We start from the raw sequence: 24,417 nt of genomic DNA, 5'->3' as shown, positions 1-24,417 counted from the left end.
TGCAGTGTATGTCTTACAGGCAAATGAACTGCATAAAAGCCGTTTGTTGGCTGCAAAATAACTCAAACAATGCTGTGTATTATGGGCCGATGGCCTACATACTCCTGAATAAAAAGAGAGAAAGAGAGGCTACGAACAATGAGATAAAGGGGTTGCTTGTCTATTAATTATTTAATCAATGAGCATGTGCACAACGGGGTGATTTGGTTGATCTGTGTTTTGTTTATTTGTTTATTTTTTGTTGTTTCTTTTTCTTCTTTTTTTTTTGTTTGTTTTGTTTCTGCTTTTTTATGGGACTCAACTTACCACAAAGAATCTGTACTTAGGTGGGACAGTGTAATTCCAAATATAGAATGTGTAAATGAATATGTTATTTCAAAAGGAGGCGGAACAAATACAGATCTAAGTTGAGAGTGAGTAGTATCTACATGTTGATGACGTCATTCCTTGACGTGCTGAAACTGATCTACAAGTGTACACTGAACGTGTTTGATTCCTTCTCGATGTGGGAGGAACACTTTCGGAATGTCATTTATAAGACAACCCAGCATTTTGAAGGATACTGTCTACTACATTTAAGAGATCCAACTGAAAACCCAAACAAGTGGACACATTAGCCATTACATTATATACTATATGAGGTAATGGCTTTACACCAGTAACATATTGTTGTTATTCTCACCATTGCTTCACAGACCGTGGGTCGATATCTTTAGGGCCTCTAGACATAGGAGAGTGTATATATACTTGGTGAATACAAGAACCATAATTACTCAATGTACTATAATTGCTACTTTATTAAGAAAGCGTAATCCCAAATATGACATATGTTAGAGGAACAATATACCAAAATGATCACCAGGACGTGCTCTTATGAATCAAAGACCCGTGAGGGTCCCGAGATAGAATAGGCCTTCAGCAACCCATGCTTGCCATAAAAGGCGACAATGCTTGTCGTATATGGCGGTGGTCTGTAAATAATCGAGTCTGGACCAGACAATCCAGTGATCAACAACATGAGCATCGATCTGTGTAACCGATGAAATGTGTCAACCAAGTCAGCGAGCTTGACCATCCGATCCCGTTAGTCGCCCCTTACGACAAGCACAGTCGCCTTTTATGGCAAGCATGGGTTGCTGAAGGCCTATTCTACCCCGGGACATTCACGGGTCATTTCCTAAAGGATTAACTGACTAAAATATATTAAGTGTAAGACTTTTTAACAAAGTTTGTAATCTACCCCTCTCTCAGTTGTGAGTAAGATTCAGAAATACACAATACATGGAATTCATCTTCAATATAGGTTAGATGTGTGTCACAACGGCTGATGTGATGTGATGGCAATCGCAGCGATCGTGCTTGCATCCTTTCGGTTTCAGCTAACACCCCTGATAAGCAATTTGACTGTGGAAAGGGAGCCGAGTACGTAAGACTTCCTTGCCAGAATAGAGCCTCTCCATCAGCAAGTCTCATGTGGTGCCTCCCCGTGGCGACACAGGGGATAAACCTGCGGCCTTAGGATAAACCTACAAGGGCCTACGGAGGAAGTGTGGCTCCCAAACATGCGGCATGCAGGCCCACGGGTACATGGATATGCCCTGATGGCCATAAACCAAACCTCAGCTATGGGTCGAATAGATCCACTGCCTTGTGGACGTCGTTGACCGGGCAAAGGGTAAGGGAGTATATCCCGACAGAATATCGGGGATGGAGGATCTAAGGCTCATGGCCATGCACTGCGACACCTTCCGCAACTCCTGTAGCTGTGCTTGCACCGTCGGACCCTGTCAGTAATGCCGAGAGGGGAATTCTGTGCACCACAGCATCTCCATACTACCCGCCCAGGCTTGCACCCGGAGAGGCCATTCAAGTTTCGCTGCACCAGACACAACACGGGGAGCAGGAGTCTCACAGTTATCAGCTCAGACTCGTTTGGCGTAGACCGGGCGCTAGGGTCTGTTCCTGACAGTGGGAGAAATCCTCGTATTCCACCGGGCAGTTACCGTCCGCTTTATCCCGGGGCAGCTCCCGAGCAGTTAGGTACTACCCCGCCACAACCTGCTTACTCCAGGCAGGCCGATTGTAAAACCAAACACCAGGCAACAACCAAAAGACAAAGAAACCAACAGCCATGCGGCTGGCACCCTGAAATGTCACAACAATGTGTTCTGGTCTCTCTGAGGACCTCCAGAAAGTGGACGACATCCGACAACTGCCATCATGGACCGCAAGCTTCCCAGGCTTAACACTGACATCATTGTCCTTCAGGAGACACGCCTCACTTCCATTGGAAGCCTTAAGGAGAAGGACTTCTGGAACCAGACGAGATCCGACTTCATGGGATCGGGTTTGTAGTCCGAAACCCACTCCGGTCATCAGTAGAGTCTCCCAAGGGGTTACATCCTTTCTGTCCATCTTACAACATCCTTAGGGCCCAACACATCTTCAGCATCTACACTTTGCTCCACGGGTGAAACCAAAGACACATTCCATGACGAGCTTCAGGCCAGGGGCAATGAGATTTCGCCAAAAGAACACCTGCTCGGAGCCTACTGACTACAGACTTCACCTCTTGGTCACGCTACATGTGACATTTCCGCGTCAGCAGGCTCAGGGGCCTTGAACTTTGCTCTCATCACGACCTGAAGAGGGAGGATTAATTCAAGGCGGGGATCGAATAGATGAAACCCACAACAATACAAAGAGGATCGCCCGCAAGTGCGTCACTGACTACCGGATGAAGCTATGCACGGACATCCAGACTGCGGAAACATCCGGGCCATGTACGAGGTCACGAAGAAAGCATTTGGCTCCAGCACCATCACGACCATCGCCCGGGACATCATCACAGACCATGGCAAGCAGATGGAGAGAGGGGCCGAGCAATACCAGGAACTATTCTCACGAGAAAATGTCGTCACTGACACAGTCATTGAGAACACCACACCTTTCCCTGTCATGGAGGAGCTCAGGAAAGCCATCGACTCTCTCTTCAGTGGAAATGCACCAAGCAGTGATGGAATTCCACCAGAGATTGTGAAGGCAGGGAAAGAGAGTTCCCTCCTGAGCCACTTCCATGATCTCCTCCTCCTATTCTGGGTACAAGGCACAATGCCAAAGAACACGTGGGACGTAAAGATCGTGACGCTACAATACCAAGTGCTACAGCAGCGATTGTATCAACTATCACGTATCCCTCCTCAATATAATGGGTAAAGCATTCACCCGAGTCGTCCTCAACCACCTCCACCTACTCGCCAAGCACGTTTACCCTGAGTTGCAATGTGGGGTTAAGCAAAACGGTCAAAAATTGACATGGTGGTCTCCCTCAGGCAGCTACAGGAGAAGTACCGTGAAAGGAGACGCCCCTTGGTCATCATCGCCATCGATCTGATCAAGGCATTCAGCCTAGTCAGCCCGACAGGCCTCTTCGCCCTCCTACACAGGATTGTATGTTACAACTTCTTCGAGTCTGAAAACGGCATCCTCCTCCACACAAGGACTGACGGAATCCTCTACAACCTCTGACGCCTCAGTTCACTGGGTCCTCATAGGGAGCTTTTTGCAGGTGCTGGTGCGATCTGTGTACACCCCGAGAAGGCCCTCCAGTGACTTATCACCTACTTTGCGGTGGCAAGCACAGAGTTGGTCCTCACCATCTGCCTCAAGAAGACTACACATTCAATCACCAATGGAGGTGGTGGATAATTTCACCTATCTCGGCTCCACTATCTCCAAAAAGCTATCCCCAGATTCCAAGCTGAATGTGAGGATTAACAAAGCAGCGACTGCAATGGCCCGCTTAGCAAAGAGGGTTTGGGACAACACAATGCTGATGCTCAACACAGAAATGAAAGTAGGCACCCTTATCCATGGCAGCGAAGCATGGACTCCTTACTATTATTAAGCGCAGGGGCCGAACGTCTTCCATATGCGCTGCCTGAGGCAACTCCTAGGCATCAACTGGTCGGATCACGTCACAAACGCAAGCGTCTTGTCCAAGGCAGGCGTACCAAGCATGTTCACCGTTCTCACCCAGAGACGCCTGTACTGGCTTGGCCACGTCTACAGAATGGATGACTGTCACATTCCAAAAGGCATTCTTTATGGAGAGCTCGCCACCGGAACGCACCTAGCTGGACGTCCCATACTGCGATACAAAGACACCTGCAACTGCGACTTGAAAACTTGAAACAGTCCAGCATACCTGGAAGCAGCGGAATGATCGCACAAGCTGGCGATCCACCGTCAAGGCTGACATTCAGTTAGCCGAGGACAGGAGGAAGAAGCGGTGGGAGGAGAAGATGACAACCATCGACAGAGGCTCCAGCACTACCCCGCCCCTCCCACCACAGACTACGCCTGCAACAGAGAAAGCTGCCGAAGCCGCATGGGACTTTACTTTACAGCAACAGTCGGCGCTGCAACACAACACCGAACGGACCTGGGTGCAGATTCGCCATTGTGTCGCCAGACAGAAGGACGCCAACAACAGGTTAGATCTTTGACCACACATGATGTACAGAATCTTTGATTACAGTCATTGTAGATATAATGCCCTGTTTCTACAACCATCTTAAAATTACTTCACCTAAATTGTGCTAAAACTGCTCATAAATGGGTAGGATGGGTATTTTTTTCATACATATTTTTATTTAGTTCAAAAGTACACATATATTTGTGTAATCTTTACATACATTCCATTGGATCCATCCAGATACATTTCAGTGTCAAATGTATAAGTATCAAATACATTTTCAAATACTTTTCCAACCAAGGGGTATATTCAGACTGGAACTATTGATCACAAAGCATACCCACCAGTGATCTCCATTTTTGCTCGAATGTGTGTTCTTTGTTATTCTTTGTTGCAATATATCTTTCTATTTTTATCATCTCTTTGAGAGATTTCTTGATTTTCCAAAATTTTACTTTTTATGTTCATATTATGCGGGTATTTCTTGGCTAGGAGATTGATATGAAATGTACGATAATCTGAGTTTTGGGAACCAGTTTGTTAAGACAAAGTTTGGTATGTTGTCTTTCAAAAGGGTTTCAAAGTGAAAACAAAAGTGTTTCGTATGCTGACAGTAATAATATACATGTTCTATATCTTCTCTTTCTTCCGTACAAAATGAACAAACATCAGCATGAACAATTTTCGTATACAGCAACTCACATTTGTTGTAAATTTTGTGAATAAATCCGTATTGAAAATCATTTTAATATCCTTAGTACATATTCTAATTTAATGAATATAGTTTCCCATTTTCATATCTTGGGTTTTCCATTTCAATGCATATTACCTTTCAATCTTAAGACAAATATGGCTTGCATTATACTGTACTACACTACAATAAAATGTAGAACATTAAATATTGCTTATCAAAGAAAAACATCTATTTTTAATAGAGAATTCATCGGAGAAAATATCAACATTCCTGTACCCTTAAGAAATATGTTAAAATATAATGTATTTTATTCTGTTATTTCCATGACATGACACTTTGAAATATACGCAATAGTGCCTTTTGAATAAAACATGTGATGACATCGAAAATATAATTTGTTTGCAACGAACGTTTTCGATTATTATATTTCAGAATTAATTCCTAATTTTTCGTCGTGCATTTGTTTTTGCCGATACCAATATACGAAATGAAGGTCAGGTAATTATGAGATATCGGTAATATGACTACTGAAATCGGTTTGCTCTTATCTGACAATTTATTGGAGTCCTAATATAAAACGCATTCGGCTGTCAACCAAGTACTTCAGGTAAATTCTGGAAAATTACTTTATTTATGTTTGTCTAGTAATTAACCTCTGTACGTTTGAAATTATCTGGATATTTTTTTTTAGATAATGTTTATTTTGCTGTCTAGTATTAATGAGCCGAATATTTTTTCAGTTGTTCCTTATTTAATGACACACCGACTGTTTGAAATCACACACCCTCTTATCAGCGCCTTATGCTGAAATTGATTCAGCAGGCTAAAGGTTAATATAAGGATTCATATTACCATATCAAGTGTCAGGTTCTGGCTAACCAAAGTATGCAATCGCACACATTTCCTTTGGGTCAGCTTAATAACTTCCCTTCAACTGGTTATTTATTAAACATATGAGCGGGCGAAGGGAGCTGCAGACAGTTTGAGCCGTCAAGAGATGGCTGGCAAGTTGTCACTCACATCGGAGTTATGCAATATGTTGTGACTCTGATCACGGCTTGCTGTTCCCTGAGCCCACAACAACATTTACAATTAACAATATTCAGTTGTGCTGTCAGTAACAGAAATTTGTAAAAATTCTTGCATTCGCAACCTGTTAAATTTACAATACCAAATAGGTACTTAAGCATAGCGTTGTTCTGCTGCTTAGTTTTGCTGCGGCAAATTCCTCTATCATAAAAAATAAAATCAATTATTCGGTCATAAAATCAAAAATAAAACATCACAAATACGTGTTGATCAGTTTTAAGGTGAAACATGAAAAAAGTTAACCATGACTAAATGAAGTGATTAGCATTGAGATGTGCGACATCTCGCCAAATAAAGAGTTCATTTTACAAGCTGAAGGTGCAAGCACGCTCTCTCGCGCGCACGCACGAATACATTTACACTTTTAGTTCTCTCTCTCCCTCTCTCTCTCACATACAAACACACACACACACACTCATATACACACACACACTCACACACACACACTCATACACACACTCACATTCACACACACGCACACTCACACACACTCATACACACACATTCTCATACACACTCATACACACACATTCTCATACACACACACGCACACACACACACACACTCATACACACACTCGTTATGCTATTTATTGTACGAAACAACTCACAGTTTGAAATAACCAGCCAATGGTTAGAAATGACCTAACGGTTCTTCCGAATCGCATTTCAATGTACTGAAATATAATAAGGAATGGTATTTATAAATGTAACGTGTTTGAAAAAGGAACGGGTAAATAATGGATAGTTGGTTGTTGTCTTTCATAACATTGCACGGTCATTCATCTGAGCCTCTTTTGCATCTGATAAAGATTTCATCCGTGTTACAACAGAAAGGTATAACTGCTGAGCAACAAAAATCCCCACTGTGTAGTAAATATTTCTCTGAAAGGATAAATACATAATACACAAAAAGGAATTTAATATAAACTACTTTAAGTAGTTCTTGAGTCATTTGTTTATGCAAATTATCATGTTGAATTATACATACAAACAGGCTGAGGGATGTGACATACATTACCTCGTACACGCTGGTGATCCCGATGTTGTACAGCACAGGATTGAACACGTGGGCAGCTCCAGCTACTGCCAGAACCATCCCCAGAGCCAGCCACCAGAACATCGTGTTGTAGTTGTAGATTTCAGCCGGAAGTCCTAGCAAGGTCAAGGCCGATAGGAAGGTCACAGCCAGGGACAAGGACACCGGAAGTACCCCCATACTTCTTCCTGCTACCAAATATTGAGCTGGATCGCGATTCTTCTTGTCCTTCATTGCAAAATATAGTCCTATAAATAACATGACTGACAGTGTGCTGGCAAACACCACAAAGTCCACCACACCCAGGGTCTTAGTCTCTCCAGTCTGGATGCTGTACGACGTCTCCATACTTCTTTATGGCGCCGATTTCATGCGAAAATGAAAACACAATCCATAATGAATAAATACGTTCAAACAGATGTATTGTCTCTCGTTATGACGCTATTAAAATGCATATTTGTAGCACCTGTGTGAAGAAAAGTTTTGCCATTACTTGTGATGTTTGAATGACCACTTGTTTTCCTCTAAAAATCATACAATACGACCAACTGTTTCTGGGTTCCTGTTCTGACGATATGCTGGACACATCTAAGCGCATCTCGCATGCATTTCACGTACACAAGCCCCATAAAGAAACTGTGCATACAAACATTTAAAATTGAAATTTATCAAACCTGTGTAGAAACATAACATAAACACTAGAAATTAGTGACATCTATCCAACATACATGCACGTGCAAGGTTCCGTGAAGTCAGTGGTTTCGTCATTGAGACGTGCAATACGTTATTTCTAAGATTTCTAAATTTACAGACACTCAATATATCGTTTGTCCGAAATATCGTGTCTTTTAAAACCGGTGAGGTTCCAAGCTAGAATTGGTCTTCGGCAACCCATATCTGTGATAAGAGACGGAGTACCCCTAAATCACATGTACCCGATAATAATCCACTCCGGGTAGCCGTGAAGCAGAGGCAGCATATCGAGTCGGGGCATTGCTGACGGTTGCATAAAACCAAACTTTCATAATCCTTAAAAAACGGGTGATGACTGGTTAAAGCCATTAGATGGTGGTGAGGTGTTTCACCGTGATATATCCTTCCCTTAAGACAGTTGTGTTATATTGACTCGATCGTGACAACACAGCCAAATCTCTGCATTGTATTTTAGAATACAAAGAAACAACAGTCTTCTAAGATAACGCCTCTAAGTTTCAACAAACGGATATAAGCGACGTTACAAATAGTGTGTTACCTTACTGACTCTCTTCTGGTTCTGTACGTCTTGCGAGACTCTACGTCCCGGAGTTAGCTGGTTCCAAACTTCATTTGTGTACGCCACATTGTGACATTCAAGAACCAGTTTTGATTTCAAATTTTCATGAGACCGGACGAAGTGTATATAAATGCTTGACTGTTACAAATGTTGCAGTCGTGATACGTGCCTAGTTTGTGGATGGTTAGATCGGATTTAGATTTGCTACTCTTCAAAATATTATCGGTTCCTTACTCTCACCCGACAACCATGAGGCAATCCATAAAGACATGAAAAACGTTTCTTGTCTTCGGAAGTGCTAAGGTCTTGCAAAGGCCGCTGAAAATGTACGGCTGCTGTGGCTGACAGGTTTCTAGACGTTGATATCGATGCACAGTATGAGTGAGTGTTAAGGTATTCTCATAAATTGTTTGCTGAAGCTGGGTAGATCCTGGCCACTGAATGGAGTTTCGATGAATTGTCCATATCACGTTAATGGAAATATGTCAGCTGCACGTTAATCAGACTGAGTTGAGTTGATCTGAGTTTGGCTTTATGTCACACAACGGTTATTCCAGCTATATATGACGAGATCAAGTTTCCAGTCATAAACATGTTAAGTCCAAGGTTCAAATAAGTTATATTTTGGATAACCTATGTGCACGTTTCATTACTATTAACAATGACGTCATCACGTGTTGACTGACAACCCAAGTATGTAAACCTAATCGTTGGCTTCTATTCATGGAGTATACTTCTTCTACTTGGGTGTTTAACTGTTTGAATCATGTCCCGGGTATAGCCACACTGGAAAGAGACCGGTAATGATATAAACATAATCAACGTACAATACGTTTCTTAGCGTCTTTTAACGATTGTTGTGTCAGCCTATATGCGTACGTACAGGATGACTTCTTCACTGAGACCCGACGTCCCTTATGTTTTGCCAGGTACAGTTGTCTTAGTGCCTATGCGCTATCTGCAAGTAAAATCCACCTACCTCTCTATCTGCCAGGGCGCCTGTCAGTTGTGACGTAAGCTTTACATAAGCTCCACGTTTACATAGCTCCGCCTATTTGTTTGTATGTCTACCTCGCGGTGTCAGGATTACCTCCCCACAGTATCCACAACGCTGGCAGGACACGGGTTTAGGTGCCCATGTGAAGTGAGTGTAGAGTATGTACTGATGATATATAGTCTAGTCTCTCCCCGTGCATCACCAAGTCAACCACTGCCACGTCCAGCATTCAACGACTGTTTACAATTCATCCCTCTACTATTTAATCGGGTTGTAACTATACATCGAACTAGTGATCCATTGCAACTGTTGAGTCAGATGGTAGAAACGAAAAAATGTTGATGCAAGGATGGTATGTGTGACTATGGACAGTTTAGTAACTGACTTCCGGTGATAAATGCGCAGAATACAGACTGTTTTGGTGCAGACTGTCAGCTTCGTTGAGTTTGTTTTGACTGGTTACGTCTCTGGGTTTCAGGCTTCCTGTCACTCATTAAAGAGACTGCGTTCGTTTATATTGCCTAAAACTGTACATTAATGTTGACTTGAAATACGACAATTCAAGGTGTCAAGAATATAGTACTACTATTGTAATTGTTAGCCACAATAGATTATCACTGTCGCAGTAGTTGTCCCCCGTCAATAGTCACCCCTACTGTTTAAAGGTCATCTGCAACCAAAAAACAAAATCACAAACAAAGATGAATAAAACACAATTTTGACTTATTTGCGACATATCATACACATTGCCCCAAAGAAACAAAACATAACATATAAACAACATTATAAGCGTGTAGTCGCGAATCAAAAGTGCACTATAGTGTACATGGATTTACTTCCCTCGAACCCAGTCATAGCGGATGTGTTTGCACTCAAGTGTAACGAAGACTTTTCGTCGTCCTGTTTATTTGCCGATACTCTGGGGGATGATTGTGTGTATACAGAGATGATCTGTTTGGTTGGCGTGTTAGAAGTAATAATAAAGTAAGATTTGTTATGAATAACAACTTCCTTTATTGTATATGAATCGTTGTGGAAAATATTGTCCGTCAAAGTACAGAGCAAAACTTGAAACTGTCAATGTGAGTTGGCACCGGTTTCCGTCCGATCCAGTCATCCGAGAAAATGGATGCAGTTTGTTTGCAACCTATAGACATAACAACATGTCATGTGTACAAGTATCACACCAGCCTGTCTGTGTATTTACGTAATGTAACAGAGACAGAACTCTTTTGCTATAAATCAATGTATTTTGTTTATGATGTATAGCCTAATAGGTGTAAAGTTCAAACTCGATATGGTCATTGACTGAAGCTGTGTATTTCATATTGTCATTACCAGACTGACAGGGAGACACATGGGTATCAGTAAACAGACATTGAGTTTTGTATGTTACAGCGACTGCTTGTCACAATCAACATATTTTTCTGATTCCAAAGACATGTATTACAACATTTCAGTTTTCAAACTGAGCACTTTTTAGCAATAAGACTAGTATTTCTAAAGCAACATTTTCTTAAGATCTAAAAGTATGAGACCAGTGTATTTTTATTACTGCTACGAGGGTGTGTTTGTGTAATTTGTAAGATTGGGTCACAATGTTTGGAGTTTTGACTCATAGTTATGATGGGTCACATGTATCACGGTAATAGTATTTTAGCGGCACGCCTTTTAAGGTAGAGCTATAGAGTTGCCTCCACTTAGGGGCTCTTCTGCATATGAGGATGTGTTTTTGACTGTTGGTAAACTTGAGGCCGGTCGCGAAGTTTTGGAATGCACAAGAATCAGTGACTGTGTATACATAAGGCTGGTTCTTGTGTTGACGGGACACACACACTGACGTACACTCAGATTAATATTCGGCCTATCTACGTCTGTCTGCTCTTCGCCAACGTTGTCCTACACTCAAACCAAGAAAACCACCGAAAACCAAGACTTTGGTGACTTGATATTATATTTATGACACATTACATTAGATTGTGCTCAGTTGTATTGTACTAGAAACCTCTATTATGAATCTTTGTATCTTACAAATTATTAAATATTTTAGACTTATCAGTGTTATATTTTGCTGTTTTTATACCTTTTGTCACTGCAAAATATCAACCGTAACATTACTGCAGACCCAAGGTGCTTGAACGCACAAGAAACATCTCTTGTTCTCAAACTTCTACTTCAGCATGGTATACGTAATACTCAGTAAGGGGCAAGGGTATGCTATAAACTGAAGTACAAAGGAAAGTACACACCCCTAAAATGTCATATTTTTTCAAAATGGTTCCCCAAAAGTGTTTCAGTCTTGAAGTTACAGTATTGCAACGAACGCAATCAATGATAACACGGTGCCAAAACGTAACTTTAGCATTCTGGTTTCTCAAAAAGTGCATTTTTCGGAAAGGATGATTTTTTTTCCATTTGCACGTGCATTTTGTGCAGAAAGGGTATGAAAAGCGGTGTATTCTACCGTTCATTACACTTGTGAGGAAAAACACACAGAGAAATGCCACGTCTTACAGCAGCGGAGCGAGAGAGAGTCTCAAACAGTGAGATTGCTGTTGGCTGCACAAGATAAACCATTATCCGACTCTCTCGTCGTTTCAACCATACTGGCCAGACATCCGACCGTCCAAGAAGTGGAAGACCGAGAGTAACAACCCCTGTGGAAGACCGACACCTGCGCACTCTACATCTGCGCAACAGATACCTCACCATGACGTCATCAGCAGCGACAGCGCTAGGTGACTTCGTCAGTAGGAACACAGTCATGAGACGACTTCGGGCTGCTGGTATCCGGGCATATCGTCCATTCCGTGGGGTGACCTTGACCGCTCAACACCGCATGAACCGTCTTCGCTGGGAAAGAATGATGAGACGCTGGCAACGTCGGCACTGGTCACGAGTCATCTTTAGCGATGAAAGTCGGTTCAACCTCTTCCAGGCTGACGGTAGAGGCGAGCTGCTGGCTCCAGCATGTGTCCAAGAAGTCGTTCCCTTTGGCGGCGAAAGCGTTATGGTTTGGGGTGGCATATGCGAACACCAGAGGACGGATTGGGTGGTTATTCGCCAGACCCTAACAGCCCAAAGGTACAGAGACCAAGTGTCGCAGCCGGTGGTGATCCCCTTCATGCAGAGACAACGGCAAGGGATGATTCTTCAACAGGTTAACGCCAGACCCCACACTCATTATGGACTTCCTGACCCACCAGAACATTCAGCTTTTGCCTTGGCCGTCACGCTCCCCTGACTTGTCACCAATTGAGCACCTGTGGGACCACCTCGGGAGGCAGTTGCGACGTTGACCTCAGCAGCCAACTACCATTCCTCAGGTGGAACAGGCTCTGCTAGAGGAGTGGCAGCGGATCCCTCATGACGTCATCCGGCGGCTGACTTTCTCCATGAGAAGACGTGTGCTGGCCTGTATTAATGCAAACGGGGGTCATACGAGGCACTAAGAACACTTGCATTGCTTTCACACCTGGGACTGTCATCATTTCTAGACGACATGTGACATTTGCTTTTATACCCCTTATGGACGCAAATGTAAACAAAAGTGCTTCAAATTGGAATAAATCTCTAAATAATTTCCGAACACGTTTGAAAATGACCCAGCAATAAAATTAAACAGTTGAATCTTATTTATGTTTGGTCTGATTTTATTTATGGACAAATTAGTAGGGTGTGTACTTTCTTTTGTACTTCCGTTTATTTGCACATGTTTTATTTTTTAATATTTGTCTTAATATTTGTTGCACACGAATTGTCTGTCTAAACAAAATGTGATAGTATCCCCAGAATTTGGTTAGTTTGTTAAGATGGATCATCTAAAGGACCGTTGAATAAATATTTGTACCTAGGTTCATCACAGTATAGGAATTGGTAACCTTGACCTTCATTTCAAGACCACAAGGGGACTTTAACTTTTTACCCTTGTCTCGAAATATCTCAAGAACTGGTCACTGGATTTTCTTGATATTCAATACCAAGCTTTATCCGGGGAAGGCACAGGGCTCAGTTGATTGTGGTGACCTTTACGTAATTTTCAAGGTCATGGTGACACTTTGAAGATTTCGGCCTGTTCAGCATCATGTTATGTTTGTCAACGAGATATCTCAAGACCCATGCACTAGATTTTCTCATATTCAACACCAAGCTTGGCCTAGTTAATGTTCCAGTCGTTTTTGGCAGCGTTCACATTATTTTCAAGGTCACTGTAACACTGAAGATTTCAGCATATTAAACTGCATGTTAAGATTGTCAGCAAGATATCTCAAAAATGCTTCACTGGATTTTCGTCACAGACTTTCAAGACCTCCCTTGAATGGTTTTCAATAAGCACTTTCTTATTACTACTTTCTCATATTTATTACGTTAAGACATGCATGCGAAGATCAACGTTTGTGTTGAAAATATTTGTGTGTACGAACAACTACAAAGCAAGATTTCAAAATAAGCTGACTTCATAAACTATGACCTTCACTTTCATTACGTTTTAGGTTTGATAATTTGCGGCGGGGGATAATGTCACCTTAGTGACAATGCTTGTTATAGAAAGATCTAGAATCTTTTTCCAAGATATACAAGTGGAGTTGTATCTGCTCTGCTGTGATTTTTGCACTTGTATTGTTTTACCGTTAAACTTTTCCTGCCTATTTAATTTGTGCTAACTAGTGTTGATTTGTGAAGCTTAATTTAGGGTGAGATTCTGAATTATATCACATTTCTGCCGTAAACCGTTTAGTATCAACTCAAGAACCAACACGTAACAGAGCCGGTTGTCAACATTATTGAATAATATATGATATTATGCAATAACGTGTGACACCAGCAATCACTAATGTGTTAGGGTAGAGACGTTTATTAGCTGTCCTTCAGTGCAACATGTCCCGATGATGGAAATGTGAACTGTGAATTAGTCAAATATTATCAACTACTTTGGCCTTGATTGAGAAAATACATTAAATTTTCCTTTCAGAGTGTAAACGTGGAAAGTCCGGATTGAAGAAAAAAGATATTTCTTCCTGAGAAAGTAAGAGAAAAATCAACAGAGAAGAGATTCAAATGGAACAACGCGAATCACAAAGCCATCTTTCTCAGCAGGCGATAGATCGGTTGATCTGTCAAGGCAGATAGGCTCGTTACGCATTCGTTGTAATCCTTACGGGTTCTTATCAACACACTGTTAGGGCTTGAGTTTTGAAAACTTGTAAATTGGTTCCAGGAGCGTACAAGTAAAAGCATAAAAGCATTTCTATACCAAGAAAAGGAATGGTTGTACTTTATTTGAATTTATCAAGGGTAAGTATACTTGCTATGTTTGATTGCTGGTGTTAGTCAAAAGAGGTTAATGATTTTGATATTTGGAGGGAGTTGGGTTTGATGAGAACTTTAAGTAAGGTGTGTCAGGAGACATGTTGATGAGCTGAAATCTATTCAGTTGCTCTCTCATGCCTTTTTTGCACGATTTGGTGGGGGGTTATTTTGCTGTAATAGGGATATTTTCGGACATTCGGATTTTCCATTCAAGAAGCCATGAGGTTTAAAACCAGGAAAGGATACTTCTCGTGATTCTCTTGATTTCAAAGGATGTTTATTAATTTGTTGAATAAAGATCAAATCATGCACCAAATGGTTCTAGAATTTTCGTCAGAACCTATTTGTGATTTTACAAGAGTTCTTTTCCATTCAGTGAATTAACAGGATGACTTGGTGTCAGATATACAGTAACACTCTGAAATCAAATCATTTTAAATTATTTAAACAGAAATCTTTTGAAAACATGTTTTCTTAAGTCAACATTTTGTAGTCAAAAACATTGAAAGTACACTTCAGTATGCTCACTGTTTCAGTAAAGTGTTCAGTCGATATATATAGTTCGCCATTGTATCAAACGTTGGGTTTACACACAATGACCTTACACTGGTCCAAGGCATTTGATTTTGTGTTTGCCTTTGCGGGTACCCGAATGATATCCCAGAATTCTTGACTGAGATTCGATCTTTGCTGGTCAACACGCAAGCGCAGTTGGTACTATAAGCATAATATGTATATCCTTAATTGATTAACAAAGATGAAAGTTTCTGTGCTCATTAATGTTTCTATCTTCATTAAAATCATGTCTCCAAAGGTTACTTGGCGTTTTTGATCATATTTAGATAACGCAAGATTTTCGGCTTTCATGGTGAAAAGTCATAGTTTTTCTTATTTCAAAGCCTGTCAGGGATCATACAGATCCATCAAATTATAGACTTATTTCATTAACTAACTGCGTTTGCAAAACCATGGAGCGAATTGTAAATAATCGCTTAGGTTTTTTTTTTTGGTTTTGGAAACCTACGATATGACCACTGATATACAATGTGGTTTCCGTGAAAACCGAAGCTCAAATGGCCACTTGGTTCGTTTGGAATGATTTGTTAAAAATTCATTCATAAAAAAAACAACATGCAGTATCAATCATTTTTTATCTTGAAAAAGCATATGATACTACTTGGAAGCATGGTATGTTAAAAGATTTACATTCTTTTGGGTTGGGAGCTCGCTTGCCTCAATTTATGTCTAATGAGTGAGTGAGTGAGTTAATATTTAACGTCACGTCGGCAATATCTCAGCCATATCGTGACGAGAAAACTTGAATGAACACTTAAATGAAATATATGCATATTGTAAAATTCTGTCAACGAAGGACAGTAAAACAACTAGAATATCACAATTTCAATTAAAACTAGCATGGAAAGTTAAAACTAATATCACTAATATACTATTTAGACAATACAATATAAAAACAGGCCATAGATCGCCAACAACAGAAGGTAGATCACCATACTAAGGACCATGGGGACTTACAGTACCTTTGCTACCTGCATGGACCCTAGCTGGATTTACATCATCCCTTCAGCTGCTGGCGAGTGTACAAAATGCTAGCCAAAATTAAAATAACAAGAATACTACAATTAAAAACCTGGTAGATTTAAATTTACATAGAATGCTTTGGGACTTACGTACCCTCTCAGGAGGACAATAGTTTTACAATACTTCAACCTCCCTTGAGGGTACCGCCACTAACAATTCAAGTTACTAATATAAACTACCGATAATTAAAATACATCTATTTACAGCACATACTACTCATAATTCAACCAACAAATCAATTTCCTTTAAAAAAACCAATGATTAAATGAGAATTAACGGTGTTAAAAAGATCATTGACAGTTTTGACATTGAAATATTTATCCCTTGTGATGGAGAATTCAATACAGTCAAGCAGAATATGCTTGACCGTGATTCTCTCATCACAAGGGATACAAAACGGAGGATCCTCACCTTTCAACAAGTATACATGAGTATATCGTGTATGGCCAATACGACATCGTCTTAAAATAACCTCTTCAAATCTGGATTGACAACCCAAGTGGGTGTAACCAATATACGGTTTGATTTCATGCAATTTATTTACACCAACTTGGGTGTCCCACTTCTTCTGCATCAGATCACGGATGTATGTTCTAATGCTAGCTTTGTAATCACTGTAAGGAATAAGAAGTGGTGTCACAGATTTGTTGAGTGCTGCCTTAGCAGCAAGATCGGCCATTGTGTTACCAGAAATGCCTACATGGCTGGGTAACCAACAAAAGACGATGTCGTATTGGCCAGTCGCAAGATTATTATACAATTCAATTATTTCAATTAAAAGTGGATGTTTACAAGAAATATTTTTAATGGCCTGGAGGCAAGAAAGAGAGTCGGAATAGATTATATACTGTTTATGTTTCGGGTGTCTTTTAATATATTTAAGAGTTGTCAGTATTGCGTTAGCTTCAGCTGTAAAAATGGAGCTGTTACCTGGAATTCTAGAAGATATTGTTCTGGATCCAATGACAGTGGCACAAGCAACTGCACCACCGTCCTTGGAACCATCTGTAAATAAGGGTTTGTAATTGCTATATTTATGTTTTAATTGATGATATTTTTGTTTATATTGTAATTCATTAGTTTCTGATTTTTTAAATGAAGTTAATGTTAGATCAACTTGTGGCCTAACCAACTGCCAAGATGGAGAAGAAAGAAGACGGGAGGGAGCTATGTTTTCCAGCTCAATGCCGGCCGAGGAAAGAAAGGGTTTAATTCTGTGCCCAAGAGGGGGAACAAGAGAAGACCTCTTGTCGTATAAATTTTCATGAAGTGGATTAAACACACAATTATATGCAGGATTAGATTCATTAAAATATAATTTAGTAATGTACTGTAAAGACAATTTTATGCGACGTTGAGTAAGAGATGGTTCATCGGCCTCAACGTAGAGACTGTCAATAGGTGAAGTTCTGAACGACCCAAGACAAAGTCTAAGGCCTTGATGGTGGACAGAATCAAGAAGTTTAAGGTTGCTTTTGCAGGCTCAACCATATGCGATGGAGCCGTAATCGAGCTTCGAACGGACCAGTGATCGATATAGGTGTAAGAGGGTAGTTTGATCCCCTCCCCACTTTGAGTTGGAAACAACTTTTAACAAATCTAGTGCCTTCAGGCATTTAGCTTTCAGGGATTTAATGTGCGGTAAGAAGGTTAAATGAGAATCGAAAATTAAACCCAAGAACTTGGCCTCCTTAACAACTTTGATGGGAGTGCCATTTAAAGATAGTTCAGGGTCTTTATGCGGTTTATATTTTCTACAAAAGTGTATACAATTAGTTTTGGATTCAGAAAATTTAAAACCATTTTCAAGACACCATTTGTTTATTTTATTTAAACACAACTGTAATTGCCGTTCAATAGTATGCATATTCGTACCGCGACAAGAAATATTAAAATCATCCACAAAAAGTGATCCATCGATTGAATCAGTTAAAACCTTAGATAAACTATTGATTTTGATACTAAACAATGTAACGGACAAAATACTACCTTGTGGAACACCCTGATCCTGATTATAATGATCAGACAGGGTAGAACCCCCTCGGACTTGAAATTGCCTGTCTTTTAAAAACTCTGATATAAAAAGAGGCAAACGACCTCTTAACCCAAAGTCATGTAAATCCTTTAAAATGCCATGCTTCCAGGTGGTATCGTAAGCTTTCTCAAGATCAAAGAAGATCGATACAGCATGTTGTTTATTCACTATAGCATTTTTAACGAAGGATTCTAAACGTACCAAATGATCTATGGTACTACGGTTTTTCCTAAAACCACACTGTATATTTGTGATCAGGTTATTGGTTTCAAGATACCAAGTTAATCTGTTATTCACCATACGTTCCATGGTTTTACAGACACAACTTGTTAAAGAGATTGGTCTGTAATTAGACGGATCGCTATGATCCCGGCCAGGTTTTGGAATGGGGACTACAATGGCATTACGCCATGAAGTTGGGAAATTGCCTGTAGTCCATATCGCATCAAATATATTAAGTAGAGTTTCCAGACATGATTCGGGCAAATGCTTTAGGAGCTGATAATGGATATCGTCGGCCCCTGTCGCAGTATCATGAGCTTGCTCAAGAGCAGTATGGAGCTCATGTAATGAAAATAACTCATTATAATCTTCGCCATTATCCGAATTAAAATTTATCCGTTTCTTCTCTTGTTGTTTCTGGTATTGTTGAAATGCAGGGACGTAATTTGACGAAGAAGAATGTTTGGCAAGAGTTTCACCAAGCTTGTTGGCAATATCAGCTTTATCCGTTAACAAATTGTCATCATCCTTCAGATGGTGTACCGTCGACTTGGAACCTTTGCCCTTAATTCTTTGTATCATATTCCACACTACGGGAATTGATCTTAGATACATAGTTTCTCCAAGACTGACGCTTATTCTGCTTAAATGCACGTCGAGCCTTAGCATTGAAAATTTTTACTTTATTCAAATTATGAACAGTAGGGTGGCGTCGAAAATATTTTTCAGCTTTCTTCCTACTCTTTCTGGCCTGCTGACATTCACTATTAAACCATGGTTTACGAATGTGTGGAACTGCAGAGGATTTTGGTATAGATTGGTCAGCAATGTTGTTCAGCATATCTGAAAATAACAGTATAGGATCTTTGCTGTTCGCGAAAAGGTCATGTTTTATGTAATAAGTACATAGTGTCTTATATAATGACCAGTCAGCCCTGGCGAAGTTCCGTCGTGACAATGGCGGATCATCACCAGGGTGGAGTGTTTTAAGAATGGTTGGGAAGTGATCACTCCCACAGAGGTCTTCATGGACCATCCATTCAAATTCATTAAATAAGGTAGAATCGGTGATTGACAGATCCAGGGAAGAATATGTCCCCGTTGCTGGATGCAAATAGGTGGGTGAATCATTGTTAAATATACATAGGTTATTGTCTGAAATAAGTTCCTCAAGGATTTTACCTTTATTATTAGTATGGGCACTTCCCCAAAGCGGGTTGTGTCCGTTGAGGTCGCCCATGATGATACAGGGCTTCGGCAGTTGATCATACAGATTTTGGAGATCCGACTGTTGAATAGTAGAAGATGGAGGAATATATAAGCTGCACAATGTCAGTGCAATGTGAAGGGTCAGTCGAACAGCAACAGCTTGAAGATCTGTATTTAAAGTGACTGGGCTATGTATGACACTCTGATGAACCAAAAGAGAAGCGCCTCCTGTTGCTTTTTCACCAGAGGGAGAAAAGGAATGATAATTACTATATCGTGTTAAGTTAAAGCTGTCTGTGTTTTTCAGATATGTCTCCTGGAGACATAAAGCTGCCGGCTGATAATCTTGTACGAGTAATTGCACTTCACTGAAGTTATGATTCAATCCTCTACAATTCCATTGAATAATATTGACCAATTGAGTCATGGTGCTACAACCGGGGACCGTTCACGTGAACGTGAGGAATTTTTCCTCTGTTTGTCCTGTGAGGACAAAGTAACCTCCATATCTAGAGGACCAAATGTGTTTTCTAAAGGAACCTCTGGTGGGGAGGGGTTGGTAGGTGTTTGGTTCCTGTTTAGTTTCTTTTCTTTCCTTTTTTTGGAATTAGTAGTTACTGGTTGAGAAGAAGACGTGTCAGGTTGATTTTCAGATAAACTCTCTGTCTGGCTTCCACACGTAGACTGACTGGCTCGGGACGTAGATGCAATGACCGCGGACTGAGGTGAAGCATTAGAAACAACAGGTCTTTCTGACTTGACCCAAGTCAAGTCAGTCTGACATGCTATAGAGGACGTTGCTACAGGGCGAGAGACTGCAGCTGAATAGGTTAAATTCAACGGATTTGAGTTTTGGTTTTGCAAGAGCTTTTTAGCATCAAAGTATGAGATATTTTTCTCACATTTCAGTTTCATGATCTTCGCCTCTCTTTGCCACACAGGGCAAGACTTGGAAAAAGTAGGATGTGAGCCATCACAATTTGCACACCTTGGATCTTTTTGGCAGTTAGTATCCTCGTGGTTGTCTCCACAACGTTGACACACCACAGCGTTACGACATGATTGTGAGCCATGACCGAATTTCTGACATTTGTAGCACCGGAGTGGATTGCTGACATACACCTCCACTCCGATATTGAAATACCCTGCCTTAATTGAAGTTGGAATACTAGAACGAGAAAAAGTCAAGAGGTAGGTGTTGGTGTTAATAATGACTCCTTCTCTCTTAGCAGTAAAACGTTTCACTGATGTGACAGCCTGTTCCCGGAGCTCCGTAGCAATGTCCTCTTCAGACATGTCAGAGAGACAGCGTGCTTTATCACGAATGATGCCGCGACAGGAATTTAACGTTCTGTGCACAGACACAACAACCTCAACGTTAGCAAATGTTTTGATAGATATCAGATTCAGAGATTGTTGTCTCCGTGCACACTCGACCAACAACGAACCACTGCGAAGACGAGTGACATTGGACACTTCCCCACATATTCCAGAAATGGCCTTAGAAACGGCAAACGGATTAAGCTTTAAAGGTTGTTTATCTTTGCCCTCGATTACAAGGAATCGAGCCCATGAGTCAGCATTAGGAGATATATGTCCAGAAGGTTGATCAATTTCATCTAATCGTCTCTTCTTTTCATTACGAGTTGAACCAGATTGCTTGGGATCCATGATGAAAAAAAAATTGTTCAACACCCCTGCTCCCCATCCACCACGGAATGCCAACATGGACAGTGTCACAAAGCACCGGATATCCAAGATGCTAACACTGGGGATACAGGGGTGGTATACTCCAGAGACAACAACACAAATAGCTGTATTTGTCTACCAATTTCATGCCCGACTGGTTCGGCCCAAGGCAAGAAAGTAGAGACATACATCATTTGGAGGTTATTATCACCAGATTGGCCCATGAGCCACCGCCTTCTGGCATAGGACTCTAGGCAGTTCAATATATAAATAGTTTAGATATTTGAGATAGATATGGCCAAGACCCAGTAGCAATTTACATGTGCAAAATACAGCCTCCATGCCCAGGGCTTGGCGTGACCAGCCGATTGATAGAATCGGGCCAGTTCTACCACCCGTCTAGGTGAAGTAAGGGCCAAAGTGGTGTGTTAGGCAATAGGAACACGGTTCCAGGCCCCTATTGCCCTCAACCACCAGGATCCCCTCCTCCGCCGACACGGGCCGCAACCCACGGCAAACGGGTTGGTGGACCAAATATCCCCCCGGGTCCACTACGGGGGTGTCGGCGAGCTCTTGGCGTTACCCAGCACCCACCACGAGGAGGTGGCTCGCCACGGGTGCCTTATGTCTAATGTATTAACTGAGAGACAGTTTCAAGTACGTGTGGCATCAACCCTCTCAGACTAGTTGAAACAACGAGTTTAAATTTTCTATAACAAAATCAAATTGTTTGCATTTCTGCAGAAAGTATAAACCGCATAAATATCTATCCCCACCTATACAGATCTCTCATCCGTTCCAAACTTGATTATGGAAAAGCCTGTAAAAGCAACCTCAAAATATTTGATTCTATCCACCATCAAGGTCTACGACTTTGTCTTGGGTCATTTAGAACTTCTCCTATTGACAGTCTTTACGTCGAGGCCGATGAGCCATCTCTTAGTCAACGACGTATAAAACAGTCCTTACAGTATATAAGAAAACTATATTCTAATGAGGCCAATCCTGCATGTAACTGACCTGAGAGTGTTTTTAAACCTCTTTATGAGGATCTATACAATAAAAAGTGTTCTCTTATTTCTAAGAGTGAAACCCTCTCTTTCTGCTGGTGGCATTGAGCTATCAAATATATCTCCTTCCCGTCTTCTTTCGTCTCCTCCTTGGCAGTTAGTTAGACCCGAAGTTGGCGAGGTTTAAAAAATCGGAAACAAATGAATTACAGTATAAACAAGAATATAATCAATTAAAAGTAACTATAGTACATGCAAATGTTTATTTACAGATTGGTCCAATGACGGTGGCGCAGTTGCTTGTCCCACTTTCATTGGATCCAGAACAATATCTTTCAGATTACCGGATAACAGCTCTATCTTCACAACAGAAGCAAACGCTATATTAACGCCTCTTAAATACATTCAAAGACATCCTAGACATAAGCAATATATAATCTATTCAGACTCTTTCTTGCCTCCAGACAATTAACAACCTGTCATGTAAACATCCACTTTTAATAGAAATAATTGAATTGTATAGTGATCTTGTTAATGGCCAATACGATATCGTCTTTTGTTGGTTACCAAGCCACGTTGGCATTTCTGAAACACAACGGCTGATCTTGATGCCAAGGCAGCACTCAACAAATCTGTGACACCATTTCTTATTACATACTCTGATTATAAAGCTACAATTACATCGTATATCCGTGTTCTAATGCAAAAGAAATTGGATACCCAAGTGAGTGTAAATATAGATTACATGCAATAAACCTTACATTGGGTATACCTTCTTGGGTTGTCAGTCCAGATTTGAAGAGGTCATCATGCGCCGATGTCGTATTGGCCACACCAGATATACTCATGAATACCTTTTGAAAGGTGAGGATCCTCCGTTCTGCATCCCTTGTGATGAAAGAATCACAGTCAAGCATATCCTGCTTGACTGTGTTGAGTATTCCATCACAAGGGATCAGTATTTTAATTCACGAACTATGAAGGATCTTTTTAGCACTATTAGTCCTCGTTTAATTATTGCATTTTTAAAGGAATTAGACTTGTTAAATATATTGTAAATAGATAAATATTGTATAATTGGAAGATTAAATTAGTAACTCAAACCGTTAGTGGCTGTACCCCCAAAAGGCGGTTGAAGTACCATAAAATAATCGTCCTCAACGGCGTCAGCTTATTGGGCCATTATTATCAGTGATGTCGAATGCAATTCGACAGGGGTAATTAACCAATCAGATTGCAGGAAACACTCACTATTGGTTTACAATTAACTCTGTGATGTTCTAGTTAGTTTTACTGTCCTTCCATGACAGGGGTTTACAATGTATATGCTGTTCATTTGTATTTTTATAATTAATCGCTCTCGTCACGATATGGCAGCAATATTGCCGATGTGACGTTAAATACTAACTCACTCACTCACTCATTCATCTAATTGTTCAGCCATGCGCCTACTTAACTGAGGAAGTCCAACATTCCTTGCTTGAGTATAAGATAAATTATTTAATACTTGACATGTTCAATTATCAACTTGAGTTCACGTCTTCCACTTGAATTGCCACATATGTGTTAGAAACCATGTATAGTACTTTATTGTTTATATAGAATGTTGTAAGTGATAAACACACTTGAATGACACTACCATTTGTTCGCTGTTGTATTCCAGGCCACCAGTCTATATACTTGGTAATGTATGAAATAGGATACATGTAAAACAAATTGATATGGCAACTAATATCATCACGTTTTATAAGCATATCTGGCGTCATAGAAATAAC

General features: G+C 40.7%; 2 protein-coding genes across 2 annotated transcripts in view; both read right to left on the bottom strand.

Annotated features, from left to right (window-relative positions):
• The window catches only part of LOC137287425 (sodium-dependent multivitamin transporter-like), a 47,669-nt gene that overhangs the window by 21,939 nt on the left and 1,313 nt on the right, over positions 1-24,417 (bottom strand). Inside the window, exons 2-3 of the mRNA XM_067819695.1 lie at positions 7,281-7,647; positions 6,871-6,936 (exon numbers count right to left, since the gene is read on the bottom strand). Coding sequence (XP_067675796.1) covers positions 6,871-6,936; positions 7,281-7,646 — 432 coding nt within the window. The 5' untranslated portion in view covers position 7,647. The remainder of the gene's footprint in view (positions 1-6,870; positions 6,937-7,280; positions 7,648-24,417) is intronic.
• On the bottom strand, positions 20,367-21,614 carry LOC137286707 (uncharacterized). Its single transcript, XM_067818689.1, has one exon. It carries the CDS (start codon positions 21,612-21,614, stop codon positions 20,367-20,369), a length of 1,248 nt encoding a protein of 415 aa, XP_067674790.1.

The sequence above is a fragment of the Haliotis asinina genome, chromosome 6, assembly GCF_037392515.1.
Source record: "Haliotis asinina isolate JCU_RB_2024 chromosome 6, JCU_Hal_asi_v2, whole genome shotgun sequence".
Classification (NCBI taxonomy): Eukaryota; Metazoa; Mollusca; class Gastropoda; order Lepetellida; family Haliotidae; genus Haliotis; species Haliotis asinina.
The sequence above is the reverse complement of the archived record's forward strand: the minus strand, read 5'-3'. Positions and strand labels throughout refer to the sequence as shown.